General features: G+C 40.4%; 1 protein-coding gene and 1 pseudogene across 1 annotated transcript; both read left to right on the plus strand.

Moving 5' to 3' along the window:
* The first annotated feature begins 1,343 nt into the window (after window positions 1-1,343).
* LOC139139816 (uncharacterized) lies at window positions 1,344-17,126 on the plus strand. The gene is made up of 10 exons (XM_070708752.1): window positions 1,344-1,602; window positions 2,409-2,662; window positions 3,345-4,168; window positions 5,042-5,086; window positions 5,728-5,772; window positions 6,152-6,232; window positions 6,755-8,159; window positions 8,881-9,896; window positions 11,363-11,580; window positions 14,968-17,126. The coding sequence occupies exons 2-10, from the start codon at window positions 2,461-2,463 to the stop codon at window positions 15,035-15,037; spliced, it is 3,906 nt and encodes a 1,301-aa protein (XP_070564853.1). The 5' UTR covers window positions 1,344-1,602; window positions 2,409-2,460; the 3' UTR covers window positions 15,038-17,126.
* On the plus strand, window positions 14,100-14,626 carry LOC139139572 (histone H3-like; annotated as a pseudogene).
* Window positions 17,127-18,425: the final 1,299 nt, after the last annotated feature.

The raw sequence follows: 18,425 nt of genomic DNA on the forward strand, positions 1-18,425 counted from the left end.
GCAAAGACTACTCAGAAAAGTCTGCCCTGCATTCATACCTTGGCGTTCGCGCGCTATAACATGCACTACCTAGGTGGCAATATTTGTTGAAATTCATTTAATTTTGCCAAAAGTTGGTCAACTAGTACTATAACCCCTACAACGTGATTTTTTAGTACCAAGTGACAATGTCTCGGTAAGCGATATACAGCCGCAGAAGATACAGCTTCATTGTTAGCTCCGTGACTGACAAAATCCGCAAAATCCCGACAAAATAGCCTTTGAAGCGAAGATGGGCGATAGGATTTGGTGCATGGTACCCCGTCTTTGTCATATAAACCAAGTGCGCGCTCCATGCAAAGGTACTTCACAATAAATCTGTGCAAATCTTTATCGATGACGAAAGACTTAAAAATCATAGGCGCTCCTTAGCTGGGTAGTCTGCTAAGTGGATCGATTTCCGGATCGATCTATTGATCCCGTAGTCGATATGCCCGCCACTGCAACCTAAAGTGAGTATTTAGGTTGCAGTGGCGGGCATATCGACTACGGGATCAATAGATCGAGCCGAAAATCGATCTACTTAGCAGACTACCCAGCTAAGGAGCGCCTGTGTTAAAAATATATATTAATCAAACGCAATTAATTTTCAGGTATTGTGGTGTAATAGAACAAAACCGTCACGTAAAATTTAATCCAGCTGGCTTCTATACCAACAGATTTGATATCGACCTTGGGTATGTGAAATTTTAACAAACACTTAAGAACGATAAAAATATCCATATTGGCAAGGCAGTGTAACACAAAGACTTTAGAGAGACCCTGACACTCCACAGCTAGAGATGTAACCGGTGGGCTTGCAATACAACATGGGCACCGGTGGAAGCTTAATAGGGGCTGGGGGAACAAAATCGTACAGCGGGGAAAGGCCAGTTGTCATGCTATTATAATTTGAAGAGGACATTTTAGCTTTTGTTGTCAGGGAGTTTTCCTAATGGGACTAGGAGCGATAGAGGAGAATATGGCGGATTGGCATTTGCGAACAACCTTTATCTTTCTGTCAAACTGTTAATATTCTGTTGAAAGTATCTCTGAATGATAAGATTCCATGCAAAACTACAGTACTGTAGACATATTTCTTGAAATCGGTTGTTTAACTGACCCTGTTGCTCGGAAGGAAATTTGGTGTGCCCTACTAAACCGCTAATACGGTGTTACGATGCTTTTTTGTTTGGCAGAGGGCGCTAGGTCAACCTTTAATGTAATTTACACTCCACTCGTCCTTCAAGGAAGAGATTCTGATGACCTGGTAGCACAATAAACTATGCAGCCTATATAAACAGAGGCTTTGAAAACTCCAAGTGATTCTTCCTGTTCAATGCACTGTCACCTCTTGTCAGCTTTCTATTGTCCTCTGTGTAAGAAAATAAAACATAAGGCGAGTCTGCTATAGCAACTACTGACAATAAGACCGGTTTATCGCACATCAGTAAAATGCACCACTCGAGAGTTGGATAATGTTTTATCACTTGTACTGAAGGGAACTCAGGTTAGAACAGCGTCGAAACATTCGTCCAAAAATAACTCTTCTTGCGGGATATCGTGCTTAGATTGTGCTGATAGGTAAGAAATATTTTCTGTTTAACTATGGATCTTCTTCGTGTCAGAGTAAACAACGTCGGTGTAATCGTTGTTTGCGATAATAGCCTCCCTCAATGTATTGTGCTTCAAAACCTTTGTCAATTGAGGCGGTATGGTTGTGAACACAGAATATAGCTGTAAAAACTGAGAACTATTTGAAATGTGCTTATAACTAGTGTTAGACACCTTTACGTTCCAGAACTTCAAATTGTTCCTGATCGATGGCATTGATATAGTCTATACACGGAACGGGTATAGCCTGATCGATTGCAATGATATGGTCTACCGTCTATACATATGCACTTAACGTGTAGCCTGATCGATGGCGCGCGCGGCGTTGATATTGTCCATGCACGGAACGGGTATAGCTTGATTGATGGCATTTATATAGTCTATACACGGAACGGGTATACCTGATTGATGGCATTTTCATAGGCTATACCCGTAATGTGTAACTATTAATCATAACAGTTAAATGCTTTTCTGTAGCAACACCAATTGGCTGTAATAGTTATGGTGTGTGCTTTATCCTACATAAAAGGGAATCCTGGTGAAATTGCCGAAGTTTATCACGAACGGTCATTCCATATGGAACTCTAATACGACGACGGTACAGATATTGACATTCCTTAAATAACAAGGACAAAACAAAACTTGAGCAAGACAAAACAAAACAAAATCACCAAATTAGAATAAATACGTGCAATTCAAAGAAGCGATCTTTTTTAGAACCACGTTTGAAAATCACGTAGAGCCGACGAATTGATCCACTGTATTTTTACTTGTAGCCTTGCAAATTCAGCGAATAAATTCACTGAATTTGACCGTCGACGGTGGAAAATGGGAGATAACGAATACTACGATCAGGAAGTTGACGATAACGCTGATTACAGGAGCATTATTGTCACTAACCTTGAACCTGGAATACCAGAGTTAACCTTACATGAACACTTCGGTGACCCTACTGTTGGAGGACAAATCGAAAAGATTGTGTTTTCAGATGACTACACCGCCGCCAAGGTAACCTTTGCCGAACAAGAAGGTATTTAATCTGTTTAGAACAACTTAACCTTCCATTATCAGTGTAATTTATAGCGTCATGAGTTGACGGGTTAAAAGTTGGAAATACTAAACTATTCTGATGTCTACATGTACTTTACACCTAGAAAACCACACAATTTGACGAAATACACAGGCACAAATTCTAATCCTAACAATGCTACTTGAAAGTATGTAAAGCAAACGTCAATAAATATGATTCTGGCAAACAAATCGGCCGTTAACTTCACAAAGACTAAAAAAATCAAAATAATAATCGAATGATACAAGGTCAATACAGAATTACCGAAACACAAGGAAGGACAATTTGACAATATTATGACTTGTTTGGAGGGTTTCATGTAAACCTAAAATGACCATACATCCCAATAGTTTGAATTCACTGGAATGAAGCCAAAAGTTTGATAACATGTTCTGTAACGATCGACTATTTTCAGTGAAGTTGTATTGTTCTTGCACTAAAATTTTGACAGTAATTATCGCAGATCGATATGAAGAAATATTGGCGCATATTTTAGGATATTTCAAAAGCAGTTATATATGCTACTGGTATTGAAAGCTCCTTTAAATTTCGAGAATACTAAAGGGATTTTCGTCAAACGACATCGTCATTTTAAAAATGTGCCATTATTGTATCATTCCTGGTTTTACTGTATATTTTCCAGTCGCGGAACAGGTTTTACAAATCGAAGCCCATGCCATTGGTGACACGGTGGTATACGTGGAGCCGTTATTGCCACGGGATCAGCAAGAAGATCAGGACGTACAAGATCAAGAACAAGATGAATATCCTGATAGTTCGTCTCAAGTTTACCAGGATGAATATCCAGAAGAAGCACCCGGAGAGCAGTACCCCCAAGACGAGGGCGATCCAGAGTCAGACTCTCAGTATGGCGAGCATATTCAACGGCCGTATGAAGAAGAGCAACCAGACTATGGCCCTCCGGAATCAAGAACGTCACAAGTCAATAGTGCAGAAAGTATTGCTTCTGGGATGCAGACGCCACGTTCAAACATTTTGACACCAACGTCGCGCCGAACTTTCCTTCCGGCTGATCCATCACCCGTTAGATCAGCGTCCAGGTCACAACGTGCAACGCCTGACAGTCAACAAAGATCACTATCTACCCCTAGACAGACCACTCCTGCAGTCGAAGAACAACAGAAAACCCCAACATCCTCCCTCTTACACCCGAGGACACCACTCCTCCAGGAGACGTCACCACCAGCCAATATTTATCCTGATGCGATTTCCACGCGAAGTCAGAATAAATCATCAACGTCCTTGCAGAAATCCAGAGCATCCTTGAAAAGTGGGGAGGCAAGTCCTGCCAAAGCTACTCCACCGGTAACGCCCCAATCAAAACCAACTCCAGTTGAACAATCCGAACAGAATGAAAAACCAGTTTCTAGAAAAGCTTCAACAGCTCGACTGATTTCAAGCAGGAAGAAATCTAATATAGATAAATTGGAAACCGAGTCAATAAAGGTATCGCTGTGTTTCGACAACTTTCCATCTTTTCACTTCTCTATCAGGGACTGTGGATAATTAAAACACGCACGAGGTAAACGAAACTTCTGTGTTTAGGAGGGGGAGGGAAGGGGTTGGCTGTATTTCGATTACCGTGCGCAAAAATCGTAAATTTTCACACGTTTTTCTATATCGCAAAATATTGCGCTACATTATTTGGCGTGTACCAGGCCAGTACAGCACCGGCGCTACACCAGCATTGACATAAGTTACATGTGAATAAGTGCACGAGTAAAATAACGTAACAACTGTTTCATTTCATCCTATTGGTTGCGTCATTGTTGAGTTGGCACTGGACAGAGATTGATTTTAGAGGGGGTACGCGTGGAGGGGGGGGGGTGTGGACGGTCGGTAGCGTATGCGTGACTACATAGCCACGTAATCACCGACCATTTGATGCAGATACAGAAAGAGGCTTGGTTGGATTTTCGCACTTCCAAACTTTCGTTTAGGGGAGTGAGGAGGGGGATTGAGGACAAACGCACTTAGTTTCGTTTACCGTGCGCATGTTTTAATTATCCACGGCCCCTTACGATGATAATTATGCTGAGCGAAAATGACGATATGTAAGCTTACACGCGCGCAATAAACTCGCGCACTTTATTATTAGAACCGATGCGTTTGCTGCAGCGTCCCTGTACTATATCCCGACTTGTCTTGCCAAAGTCAATTCTATACGGATTGCGTTGCTATCATGGTTTATCGTTGGTCATAAAGATCTGAATTTTCTCCAATAAATGTTATCGTGATCGGTCACCATTGTTGACGACCAGCACATCATAATGATAACTATTACTATTTATTTTTTTCTTTATTTATTTATCTTTACAGCCGTCTAATCTTTCATCGGAGAAGGAAGAAACAACATCAATTAAGGTATTGATGTATTTACATTTCATTCAGTTTGAGAAGGTTAAAATTCTGTCGTATCTTCCATTAAATAACTTATTAACTTATCATAAACATTACGTATAAATAGTGTTATTCAATTATTCTTTCAATGTTTCCATTAAATATTCTACCTTTTATATATAACTTTTAAGTATGCTACTTAACACCCTCACCCCGTATGACCTCTACTTGTTGTAACTCTTTTAGATTATCTGCTCCGAGGTTTTATAACGAGTTGCCCACATCAATAAGAGGCTGTACAAGCCTTTCAATTTTTAAACGTGCTTGTTATAAATTTTATTTACAAAGTTTTACTGATGCTGTCACCTTCTGATCATTTTATGTTGTTGTCGATTTTGTTGTGTTGCTGTATGTTTTATGTATTTTAACTTTGCTGTGCTGTTGTTTGTTTTTGTATTTTAACTTTCTTTGTGTTCGACCCTTGTGAAAAGAGGCGTATACCTATCAAGGCTATCGAGTTGAAATAAAGATTATTATTATTATTATTATTATTATTATTATTATTACCTTGCACCTTAAATTTTGCATAGTAAATATCAACATCATCGCAAAAAAGTAGAGCAATTACACATCAATTTAATGAACATATTATTCTTTGTGAACAGAAAGCTGATGACCAGTCTGAGCATGAAGAAACGAGGTCCCTAAAAGTAAGCTTGTTCAAAAGTTGTAGAAGCATAGCCAGGTTTCATATTTAAATAAGTAACGATTACACGGGTATCTGCGAGAGGAATGGTGTAAGCTATGGGCATAACAAAGATATCACTGTTTAATGACATATCAATCAGCGAAAGATTTCAGTTGATAGGTATTAATGTATATAATTTTGTGCCATAAGCATTACAGAAATTGCCAACGACAGAGCACTATCAAGACCATTGTCTGCCTATTTTGCATCTAATTAAAAGGCACCACATGCCGTGTATTCTTCTTACATCCTTTGAACAACATTTTAGCAATTGTGCCAACGTCCAACTGTTTTCTGCTAAAAATGTTGAAATTTACTCTCAAAATATTTTTTTATCGTAGGCAATTTCAGAAAAGGAATCCACAAGATCTGTACATTCTGACATCACTTTCGATAGTCGTCCTACAACAAGAACCTCACAGGTATGTTTTGTAAATTACAAGGCTCTCTTTGAATGGCGCATGCGCAGCATCGACCCTCAGTCTCATACAGATTTGATTGGACGCTGCTTCTGACACATTCTGCCAAATTTTGTGTTCCTGAAACTTGCAAAATAGTAAAGACTTCCCCACGCCTTAAATCGTTTTGAATGCGGGACATCCTTTGGTCAGAGAACGTTAATGCAACATAGAAAGATACTGGTGACAGTGTTATTTTTACTAGCGGTAACAGATGCATTGTTCCAATATTGACTTCAAGTGTTTGATTCTGCATGGGAGCAAGTTCAGAGCGCATGGGCATAACTTCCTTTCCATGAGAATTTGCATACAAACGACTCACTGCAGCGAATCAAAATGATATTTCAAAGTGTTCACGTGTTTAATAGTTTCCTGAATGTGTTGAAATCTTTTCATATATACAGGACCTCGGATGAAGTACTCTTTACCTTTAAATGATTAGGTCGGTAAGATATAACATTGATCCGTTATTTTCGACTTTTTCAGCAAATCTTTGGTGACGTTGAGTGCACTCTCAGTCCGCGATATGCCTCTGACCTGAAAGACACTCTGGGCAACCCAGAAGAGAAACTCGAAAAACACGCCGGTATCAGATTTCGAAGATCTATAGATGGTGAGATCAAAATCAGTGGTACCATGGGGCAACTTCGCAGAGCAGAAGATTATGTCAGAATGTCTCTTGCCCGCAAACGACCCACTCGAGATGAGGATTCGGATGAAACTGGGTCGGTTCTGACGATCTCTTCGGGACCCACGCGTCCACCCACGCCGCCAACGCCTCCTTCGAACAACATACTTATGCAGAATTATGCCTTACATAATGTAATAAATACTCAATATTCCCATGGAAATACTTTGAAAATGGACGAAACCGTGAGGGACTATATCGAACACTGTTTAAAGGACAGACTCGAAGACATTGAACGGACGCATGACGTTCAAATCGTTTACAAGGGCAGTTCCAGGGTAACATTTCTCGACCAAAAAGATACCTGGGACACTCAAAATGTTCTCAGGGCAATTAGCTCATTTAAAAAGCTTTATCGAGACACTAAAGCTAAATCTAGAGTGGACGTCATGAAGAAACCAGACACCATGAGCGAGAGAGCCGTTGTGTTTGCGAAACAAGACTGTGAAAGGAAGTACCCGAGGGTAATGGTGAACAAGGGCAAACCTGGATACATCAGTTTTTACGGACTAAATGAAGAAGAAGTTCGTAGTGCTAAGAATTATTTTGCATCAAAGATAAAAACACACATCGAAGCAGCTGGCCCCCCTTCATTTATCAGTCCAAGCAGACCAGGGTCAGAAAATAAAGTCGAAGTGCTTGAAGAAAAGGAAAGAACGTCCATCAATTCTAAGCCTTCTAGCAAAGCGGAAAATAAACTGGATGACAAAAACGACAGGAAATCGATCTCTCCAAAGCCTCCGAGTAGAGCCGAAGAAGTTGTCCCGTCAGATGTAGTTATGCACACAGGATTAGATCACTTTGCTAGGTCGTACTTACTATCTAGCAAGGAGATAAAGATGCGAATCTTCACAGGAGATATCGTCGAAGAAACTGTTGATATTTTAATAAACCCAGTAAATGAGCAATTGCATCCAAGCTGTGATATTGCTGTGACTATCGTGAAAGCCGCTGGGCGGACTGTTCAGAGAGAAGCCAATGCTTACATCAAGCGATATGGATCTTTGAAAGCCGGTGAAGTTGCAATTACATCGGCTGGCAATTTAGAATCAGTTACCCTTATTATTCACGCGGTCAGTCCAAGATGGTCCGAAGCCAACACAGAGTGGAGTGCCAATCTCTTGTCAGAGACTTACAGAAATATCTTCGAGATGACTCACAAGTATGCAGCTGTCTCTATCGCGATGCCGCCACTTGGAACAGGTTGGTACTCTCTCTTTACACAGTCCATCGAGCAAAATTCCTCAAAAATACAAGTGACTGATAGCTTTTTAATTTTGTCGTAGTTGCTATGCATGTATTCTCATTATCATGAGATCGAGAAGTGTTTTTGCTGTAAAAGACACTTTGAATTTTCTCTCGCCATGACATTGTTTTTTTGAATGATAAGCTTACCAATATAACACGGATTCCTTCAACAATACGAGGCTTCGGGATGTAAGCAGAACATTATGGAAAATCTCAGTCTAAGATTAAAATAATACAAACGAAGCTTTATTACTTATTGGTTACTCCGATATGATGCAAGAAATCGGGACGACTGTAGACCAATTGCGTCTTCTTTTTCGAGTGACAAATTTAAATGACATTTGCATAGACAGTATTAATAATAACCTTTGACATGCAAGAAGCAAAATAGAACACGATACAGTTTTAAAAACTCGCCCATTTGGATTGCTAAACTTGATCTTGTATCTGAACGCAGGACATGCCAACAAGTTATTCGTCAAGGAATGGAGAAAAATTATTCTACCCTAGGCCTAAAACATCACAGTTTTAATGTTGTTGAACCCCCACTTGTCCTTTAAAATTAACAGGATATATAGGTGATAGCTGTGTGTTATTGCCTTAACGCGTTATGAGAACAAAATGAGACGATCATGTTGTAATACAGTGTCTATACATTTCACCTCATACAATGCAGGCTTGCTTGGATTTCCGGTTCGTTTAAGTGGTAATATTGCCTGTGCTGCTTTAGTAAGCTTCCTCAAACGAAACCCCAAGACATCAATCAGGGATATTCGCATCGTCACAGAGGACGGTAAAGTTGCAAATCGGTACAGCAATATTTTCGACAGACAGTTTTCAGTCGGGATACCATCACACCGGGGGACACACCCTGCTATGAGAGCACAGCTAGAAAGTATGGCGAGTCAATACCGAAGGCCCTACGGACATGAACGAGAAAAGCCGAGCGGTAAAGTAGACAAGACCGCGTCACCTTCTCAAGAAAGTAAAAGGCAGACAAGTAGTAGACGCTCGGAAGACAGCAAAGCGTCAACTAGGGGCAGCATACATGAAGGCGACGTTAATTCAAGTAAAGTCAATCTTGATTCAAAGGAACGAAAAAGTGTTGCAGCAAGTGAAAAGTCTGAGGGCAGCAAACCGGGGAGTAAGCAGAGCAAGAAAGGAGAGGAAGCAAGCAAAGACAACATTAAAGATGAAAAGAAAAATGATGGAAGTAAAACCAGCGTGAAAGACAAAAATGGACAGGAAAAAGAGGAAAGACCAAGTTCGCAAAAATCGAAGGCTGAGGATGACGATAAACAAAAAGTCAAATCTTGGCGTGATGAATCAAAAGAGGAAAACAAAGATGCTAAGGAAGAAAAGGACACTTCAAAGGATGGCAACAAGAAGGATGAAAAGAAAGAGGAACCTGAAGAAAGCGAGGAAGATAAGAAAACTTGCCGCGGGTGCTCAAAACCTCAACGAGATCCCTCTAAACTGCCCAAATGCAAACATAAATTGTGCGCGGAATGTATGGAAAAGGCTAGGGGTGAGCTAAAGTGTCCCGTATGTGAGAAAACATACTGGCCACCACAGGGCGCCCAGCCAAAGGGAACCATGACGTTTGAAGTTGACAAGAATATGCACGTTGCAGGGTTCGAGAAAAAACCTAGTATTATACTCAAGTATGATTTTCCAGAGGGCGTTCAGGAGGTAAGAAACATCATCACCTAGCATTTGGCATGTTTACTATCCACTGTGTCCTTTTAGCACCGCTTTCAAGCTGCTATATAAGTCAAACTCGCCCTTCCCAAATATCTGAATAGAGAATAAGGCGGGATATTTAATTGCTATATCTAAATGCTGTATATTGATGTCAAGGACTACTTTCCCTATAACATGTTCATCTTATCATTCATGGCAACTTATCCCATACTACAATACAACCTGAATACAAGCCACTTTCAACATATTGAGTCTTTGCGGGAAACCACAAGTATTCCTTTTAGTAATGAGGCCTGAGGGTAGAGCAACGGATGGATACAAAGCACCATACACTGGTATTGATCCTTTGTAATAATACACATATATGGCATGAATAATTCGAAATATAAAAATATGACATCCCTCTTACCTTTGGTCAAATGTGTACGGGTTTCAGAGAATAAGGTTGGTTGAAAACCTTGATACTGCCTATATATTATCATAAATATTTCCAAGTTGGTCCCATACTTTACTCATCACTCCCACTAGTAATTTTACAATTTTCTGACGAGAAAACATGGTGCCGTGGGGGGGGGGGGGGGGGGCTAAATTGACATTTAGTTATCACACACGATGATCGATCGTACGTAGGGGCCAGCTCGCCAAAGGGTGTAAAATCACTTCTTGTAGGATTCGCGTACCTGTTGAACAAAGTCACGAAGTAATCTGAAAATAATCTTGTAAAAAAATCACAAGCACCCCTCTAAAATGTCATGCTTCCTGTATTTTTGTTAGTTCAAACATATACTAGTAAGCTTCTACTACAGTTTAAGGTGGTATGCGCCTCGAAAGTGAAAGATTTAAACTGTTGCTCAAACTTCGTAAATAAAACGTTCAACCACTCTCTTACCAAATTAACAAAAAATCAGGGGCACCTTGCAAAGTATGGAACTAGCGAAACAAATGACTCAACATTTTGCGATATTTGAAATTCAAAATGGCCGCTATTCCTGTGTTAACTCAATGGGGCAAAAATTGAATATTGGATTTTCGAGAACCTAAGCCGGTGAAAATTTTCCGTTCTCCAATAGCTTTAAAATGAACCCCCACAAGTGGTAGATCAGAAAAGAATTTTAGAAATTTAAGAGTCCGAATGTCTGTCCCAGAGGCGCGTTCTACCTTAAAGCCCATAAGTTTGATTCATCATTCTGTACCTACCCACGGTACTCATTGAGTTCTGTCCTGAATTACCTGTCCTGTAAGTTTTGTTTTTCGGGTAAAAAATTCTAGTAAAATTTAATACAACATTCAACGTTAAGGCGTAAGATCGTGTATACTTTTTGTTAAGATATACAAAGCAAAACGTAATGAGTTTCATACATTGTTACACAGGTTTACGGCTGGTGTAGGCCTACATCAATGTTTCATTGTCTTCAAATGTCTAATCGTTGTAATCGTGTACGATTTATTGTCAGAGTGGCCATCCACGACCTGGACAAAAATACTCCGCCGCTTCGTTCAAAGCCTACTTACCTGACAACAGTGATGGACAAAAGTTGAAGAAACTCCTCAAGACTGCATTTGACAAAGGTCTTACCTTTGGTATTCTTGCCGCAGAGTCCAAAGATGAACTTTGTACCATCGCTTGGAAAGACATCGTCCACAAGACGAGCATAACAGGTGGCCCTGAAGCGTAAGTTCATCAAATTGAAGGCATCATCATGATTTTCACACCTGGTTCTAGTTTTGATACTCCATTCACTGTGGTATTCTTACCAAATTTTAGTTCACTATAATTAAGATCAACAATCAATTTCATTATTCATTGTATTTTTTTCTGATTCCGATTGTTAATCTGATATCACCATCCGTGGTCTGATTGAATCATAAGGCTTAGACAGCAGACACCGTCAACACAGGTTACTTTTCTCTTAAACGACACCAACGCTTTCACAAGACAACACATTCACTTCAATACGAGGATAATACTGTCATAATATCTACCAAACTGTTGTCGTGTCTTTAATTTTTAATCGTGCCAATGCAGGAAAAAATACCACATGAGAGCAAATGCATGCAGTATAATGACATGGAGAGTTAATGGGAAACAAACACGTGCTATATTTTCCACGCACATGAACAATGGATTAACGACGTTGTGGATGGATCATGACCGTGTCAAAGAATGCGGAGCTCTTGAAGAAGTGAAACCCTGAATTTGAAAAGTCTGAATATGAAATGAAGACCCGCCATAGACAACTCTTCATTTATGGGCCTTGGAGGGATTATCATATTCAGATTACAACATATACTAAGCATAAACAGAATCAATCTCCATCACTCTATCTTCTCAATGGAGCTGCCAGTGGACGGTTGTAGCTGTGGGTCCATAGCTGTGGTGTTTTCAGACATGGTTCCTGCCTTTTACGGGCTGATTTTGACGTTTTCGACTTTTAAAACCTTCAAAGTCGTACAAGTCGAACCAGCCCGCAAAAGACAGGGATCCCATCTGAAACACCACAGCTGTGGACGCACAGCTGGAATGATTGATGCCAATTATGACACAGCAATACGGCGTTTGTCAAGGTCTACTTTCGTTGAGCACGAGTACAATGAACATTTACTGCAAATGAAAGCGTAAGCTAAACTCTCTACCTCTGTATAACCAAAGACAGACGATCATTTCGACAAGTGAGACTTTTTTTTTGCATTTCTTTTATCCTTGAACAAAAATTTTACTCCCTGCTACCTCTATGCTTGAAGGTTCCAATATTTGTCGTCTCGTCTCTCAGGAAGGTGTACGCATTTATTTCACAAAGAGCACTAAATTCATCAAAAGTTGTATGGTGTCGTTAGCTTATAATGTCCGAATGATGTACTTTTTTAACCATTTTTCTTACAAATACCAACTAAAGAGATCTAGAGTATTTTAGACAAACTTTATTATGCAGAAAAGATCGAACATGCATTGTGTTATCAATCTCGCCGTTTTACGGAGTTTTCAGCAATGTCCTGTGCCTCCACTCAACTTCTCATACTTGGACAAGAAATTACTATCTGACCCATTTTCCGAGTTTCTTCAGTTTTTGTCATAACGCAGGATCACCGTGGTTAATTTGCTATGCATTATAGACCAATCATCGCCTGTTCTCGAGGTGGTGGCCTAGGTGTGAAGCACCTTCCACTGCTTGGCCAATCCGTGAACCTCTCAGTCTTTGGGAATAGTATAAGGGAGCGTTCAGTTTTTACGGCGTGGGGGGGGGCCGGCAAAACTTGTCGCCGGTGTTCAAAAAAATATAGACCCCCCCCTGCATTTTTCGTGAAAAAAAGATGACCCCCCCCTTTGTCAGACGAAAAAAATTGATGACCCCCCCCCCCCCCCTGCTTAAAAATAACTAAACCCATACGTCAAATTTACCCGCATGGTTTGGATTTGAACTCCGGTATGCCGCGCACTTTATTCGTGTAGCAGAGATGCCAGTGCACAAACTTCTCAGCCACATCCATGAAACGTCTGTTAATTAGGACGACTGTAAGGCAATTTTTAACTTCATTTCCATAGACAACTCATGTCCATGGACATTGTATAAAGGTAACCTTTATTGGAGTGGTTCGCCAAAGGCAGCCTCCGGTTAAGAGGGTCATGGGCCATTACGTAAAGTCAACTTTATTCTAGTGGGCCACCGGTACCACCGGTAAAGAGGGTCGATCATGGCTATTGCATAAAGTAGACTTTACTGGACAGGGCTGCTGAAGGCGCACGGCCATTAAGATTGCCGTGGGGTATTACATAAAGTCAATTTATTGGAGTGGGCCGCCGCAGGCGGCCCGCCGGTAAAGAGGGTCGATCATGGCCATTGCATGAAGTAAACCTAATTGGAGTGGGCCGCCAAAGGCGTCTGCCGTTAAGAGGGTCATGGGTAATACATAATGTATATTTATTGTAGTGGGCCGCCGAAGGCGGCCCGCCGGTAAAGAGGGTCGATCATGGCCATAGCATAAAGTGAACTTTATTGTTGGTATTATGTTTATGAAAATGTGGTGACCCCCCCTTTCTTACCAGTGAAAAAGCGATGACCCCCCCTTTGCGGATTCCAAATTTTGTGACCCCCCCTGGATTTTTGCCGGCCCCCCCCTGCCGTAAAACTGAACGGACCTAAATAAGCTGTCTCTTTACGACAATAGTTATAGTATCACCATAGTACTTTTATACTACGATAATTGTCAAAGACGATGGCACGTACCAAGCAGACCGCACGTAAGTCTACCGGTGGTAAGGCACCGCGTAAGCAGTTGGCCACCAAAGCAGCCCGCAAGAGCGCGCCAGCCACCGGTGGTGTGAAGAAACCTCATCGTTACAGACCAGGAACCGTCGCTCTTCTGAAATTCGTCGTTACCAGAAGAGCACAGAGCTTCTTATCCGTAAACTTCCGTTCCAACGTTTGGTCCGTGAAATCGCCCAGGACTTCAAGACTGATCTTCGTTTCCAAAGCTCTGGTGTCATGGCCCTACAAGAAGCCAGCGAAGCCTATCTGGTGGGTCTCTTCGAAGACACCAACCTGTGCGCCATCCACGCCAAGCGTGTCACCATAATGCCCAAAGACATCCAACTTGCCTGTCGTATCCGTGGCGAGCGCGCCTAAACAGTGCTCCTGGCACACACAAACAAAAAGGCCCCTTCCAGGGCCAAACATCCTCCAAAAAGAGAACTAGCGTTAAAATCATTTAAATTACAAAAAAGACACTTAAACCATAGTTACCTGTGGTCTATTCAGCTCTCCGTCTATGCGCAGAACCGGTTCTTCTAAGGCATATGTACACACCTGTATGGGGCGCATATACTCAGACGGAATAGACCACAGGTGACTGTGCTTCAACATACTGTGCACGCCGATCTATTCTTAAAATTTTGTCTCCACTTTCGCCCCAGAAATCGCTTTCAAACACACTTTTCACCATATTCCTCACTGACAGTCCAAGATTCAGTTTACCGCAAAGGACACCATTGCATGTGTGTTTCGTGTAAATGAATGTAACATGGCAAATAAAGTCACATGATGAAACCCTTAATATTTTACAGGAATGGATACCCTGATCCTGACTATATGAAGCGGTTGAAAGAACAGCTTAAATCCAAAGGCATAAAATAGTCCGACAAAAGAAGCTGAAGTGTTCCAAGGCGACTCGACCGCAGACCTAATCTTCGCCATAACAGTCGATCGATCTATGTTGATTAATCGACGGTGGGGTAGAGTAACTGTGACTAATCGGAAGGTCGCAATCCTGAATAATTTCCATGCGACACACAAGCCAGTTTCTATGTGAACGATACGGACCCTATATTTGCATTATTCAGCCATCAATCAGTATCAAATCACGGTAACCGATGAAAGAAATGTTATATTGTTGGAGCTTTAAGGTAGAACTCGCCTCGGGGACATATATTCATGCTTTCAAACTTTATCAATTCTATTTTGATCTACCACTCGTGGGGGTTCATTTTAAAGCTCTTGGCGAAAGAAAACTTTTCACCGTCTTAAGTTTTTCGAAAATCGAAAATTTTATTTTTTTCCATAGAGTTGACAAAGGGATGGCCGCCACTTTGAATTTCAAATATCTGTAAATCTTGGGTAATCTGTTTCCCTTGGTGACCCCCGATTTTTATTCTTGATTTTGAAAGAGAATGGTTGAAAAATTCCTTGAGGAAAGTTTGAGCAAAAGTTTTAAGTATTTCACTTTCGAGGCGCATATCACCCTAAAGCAAAATTCAACCAACAACGCAGCCTATGTGGTAAAACATAACAATCAAAAACCATCAGAATTATGGAACAAATTAAAGCAAAGTCACCCAAAGCAAGATTTAACTAGCTCATTTTGAGAGCGTATATATTTTGTGATTTTCTCATCTACCTAGTGGAATTGTTTCAAACGTCTTTGATAATATTCGGCTTGATCATAATCGTTAAAATAATTTTCTGAACGCAAGAAAACACTGGCGCATCCTTACAGAGCAACACATACAAAACGTGCTTAGATATTACAATTTTTTACTTTAAAAACTTATGAATGTGAACTCCGTATCCCGCTCTCCTAGTATTATACTATATAATCTTTAGTTTTAGATATTTCTACTGAACAATTGGTATCACTCAGATATTCAGGAGAATACAAATAAATTGGATTGAAAAATTGTGATGCATCAGTGTATCATTTGTTGCCTGTCACATAAAAGCACAACTCTTAATAGGAAAAGGCTATACTTGACATTCAACAGTCTAATTCAACTTCTAATACTGCAGGTCTGACATATTTCAGATTTCTTTTTCATCAGGACTATAGCTTGGCTTTTCTCCTATATTCTAGAGGGTCCTTTTGTTCTTCGGAATATCTTAAGACGTAAAAAGTCTCGAGAGTAAAAAATAGGCCCTCCAAAATTTAGGGTCTATGAAGTAAACAACCAATTGAAAATAATTGAGAACCCCTTGTCCCCTGAAGCGGAATGAACGATGCTTCCCTGATTTGTTTACCTAAAGCCAATATTCCTATACACATACTTCTTGGGGTTGACAAGTAACAATATTTCAGTTAATTATATACTACAGAAATACAACGGTCAGAAATGGATTGTGACATGCACATTGACAACATATATAAGGTACCAGGAGACCTGCATTGTATCACTAACATGACCTTAGGCGTATTGTAAATGTTTCAACCAATAAAAACTGGGATGGGGTCTATGTAGAGTTACTCACAATACGTATAACCACGGTCCCTCCACCTTGCTGGCGGACTTCAGCAAAACTAATCTAGTGAAATCTGTTGACAACGTTCGTAGATTAGTAACTTACCCTCGCTTGCTTGCTTGGTTCAAGTCTGTGATTTGTGAATTTTTGAGTGGAGTGAACGCAATGATTTGTATTTTGCTTTCATGTGAAGCGCGCGTGAGTTGAGTGGACACGATGAATGGTGTGAACGCTATACAGGGGAGTTTCACCGGAATCCGGCAGAACTAACTCACTTCTGCGCAGACTCAAAAGTAACGCATTCAATCGCTGGGGAAAATCTGGCCTGGGCTGCCTAATTCCGAATAGGTTTGTACGAAATAGGAGAGACACAAGATAAACTTTTATAAATGAGCATATTTTTTAAAAATTCACAGACTTGAACCAAGTCTAGCTTTGGTGCATTAGGAAATCAATAGCGTAATAATGATTAACTATTCTGAATGCAATGTTCAGCGCGTTCGTTTGCTTTATCCACAGCCTTATTACTAGTATATGTTTTATTACTTCATTATTAGCATATGATTATACCTTTCAAACCATTCTTACCAAGACTTCTAAGCAAAATTGACTCAATTACCAGGTAAACTGAGCAAAAATCGCAATTGACCGGAACTGCAGGTCAACAACGGCGACCTGAAGCTCCAGAGAAACACAATGCTTGTTTTAATCTTACTAGCACTGCCTAGTCCAAGGTCGCCAACCAATCCTGTCGGAATATTGTAGTCATTGAAGCTTGGAACAACATTTGCGTAAACAATCATTTCCGAAGCATTGACATAGAAATTTTCACAAAGGTCAGTACGCCAAAGGTTCAGCAAAGCGTAGATATCAAGATCTTCAAGGTATACCGCCACCTGTTCCAATTTTGCCACAGTTACCATAGAAAGAGAGAATCTAACTTATCACAGGTTTTGGTGTATTAGGGAATCTTAAGCGGGTGGCTGCTTTTTAAAAACAGTGCCCTCACATGGGCAAGGAACGCCCCTTTGACCATATATGGGCATATTTTGATTACAGGAGACTGTATACCTTTAATTCGGTAAAGGTTGGCACGCAAACCATTGTACGAAGCTTTGACTCGGAGCTTTATTTAACATTGTGCTAAGCTTTGGCAAAGGTACTGCACAATCGGGTGTGTAGTATACAAATAAAGTGAACTGTTATCACCAAGTCTAGTCCGTGCTACAAATCCACCTATCACGAATAAACTGATGGCTGCATATATAACATAATCTGTGAAGATGAGCTGAGTGTTTCCATGGATACATCAACACAAGATACCTAACACAGGAACACACACTGACACATTAGATTTTCACATCACAGTACAAATTTATTATTACCATTGAACACACAAGACAATTCTTTTCACCAAAGTTTGATGAAAGTTTATTTCAATTCACCAAATACAGAGTGATTATGCAGCTGTGCACTTGTCATACAGATAAACAGACACAATCACGTAAAGGTATTTTGAAAGAAATACTGATAGGAGATCAAATCACTGCCACAAAATAGAATCAACAACTCTATGCTCCCATTTGTTCAGCACAGAAGAAAGTTCGACATACAAAATATGAAAAATAACAAGAAGTTTCAGTTACAATGATATTTCTATATGTCACCCATAAAAGATATGTATGTACAGTTCACAATGTGTGTTACTCAAATCTGATTGAAATGATCGAAGGCACTCACAAAGTAATTTCAAACATTATCCAGTGGGCATTTTTTGAGAAAAGTTATGTGC

Source organism: Ptychodera flava, chromosome 9 (genome assembly GCF_041260155.1).
Source record: "Ptychodera flava strain L36383 chromosome 9, AS_Pfla_20210202, whole genome shotgun sequence".
In the NCBI taxonomy this organism is placed as follows: domain Eukaryota; kingdom Metazoa; phylum Hemichordata; class Enteropneusta; family Ptychoderidae; genus Ptychodera; species Ptychodera flava.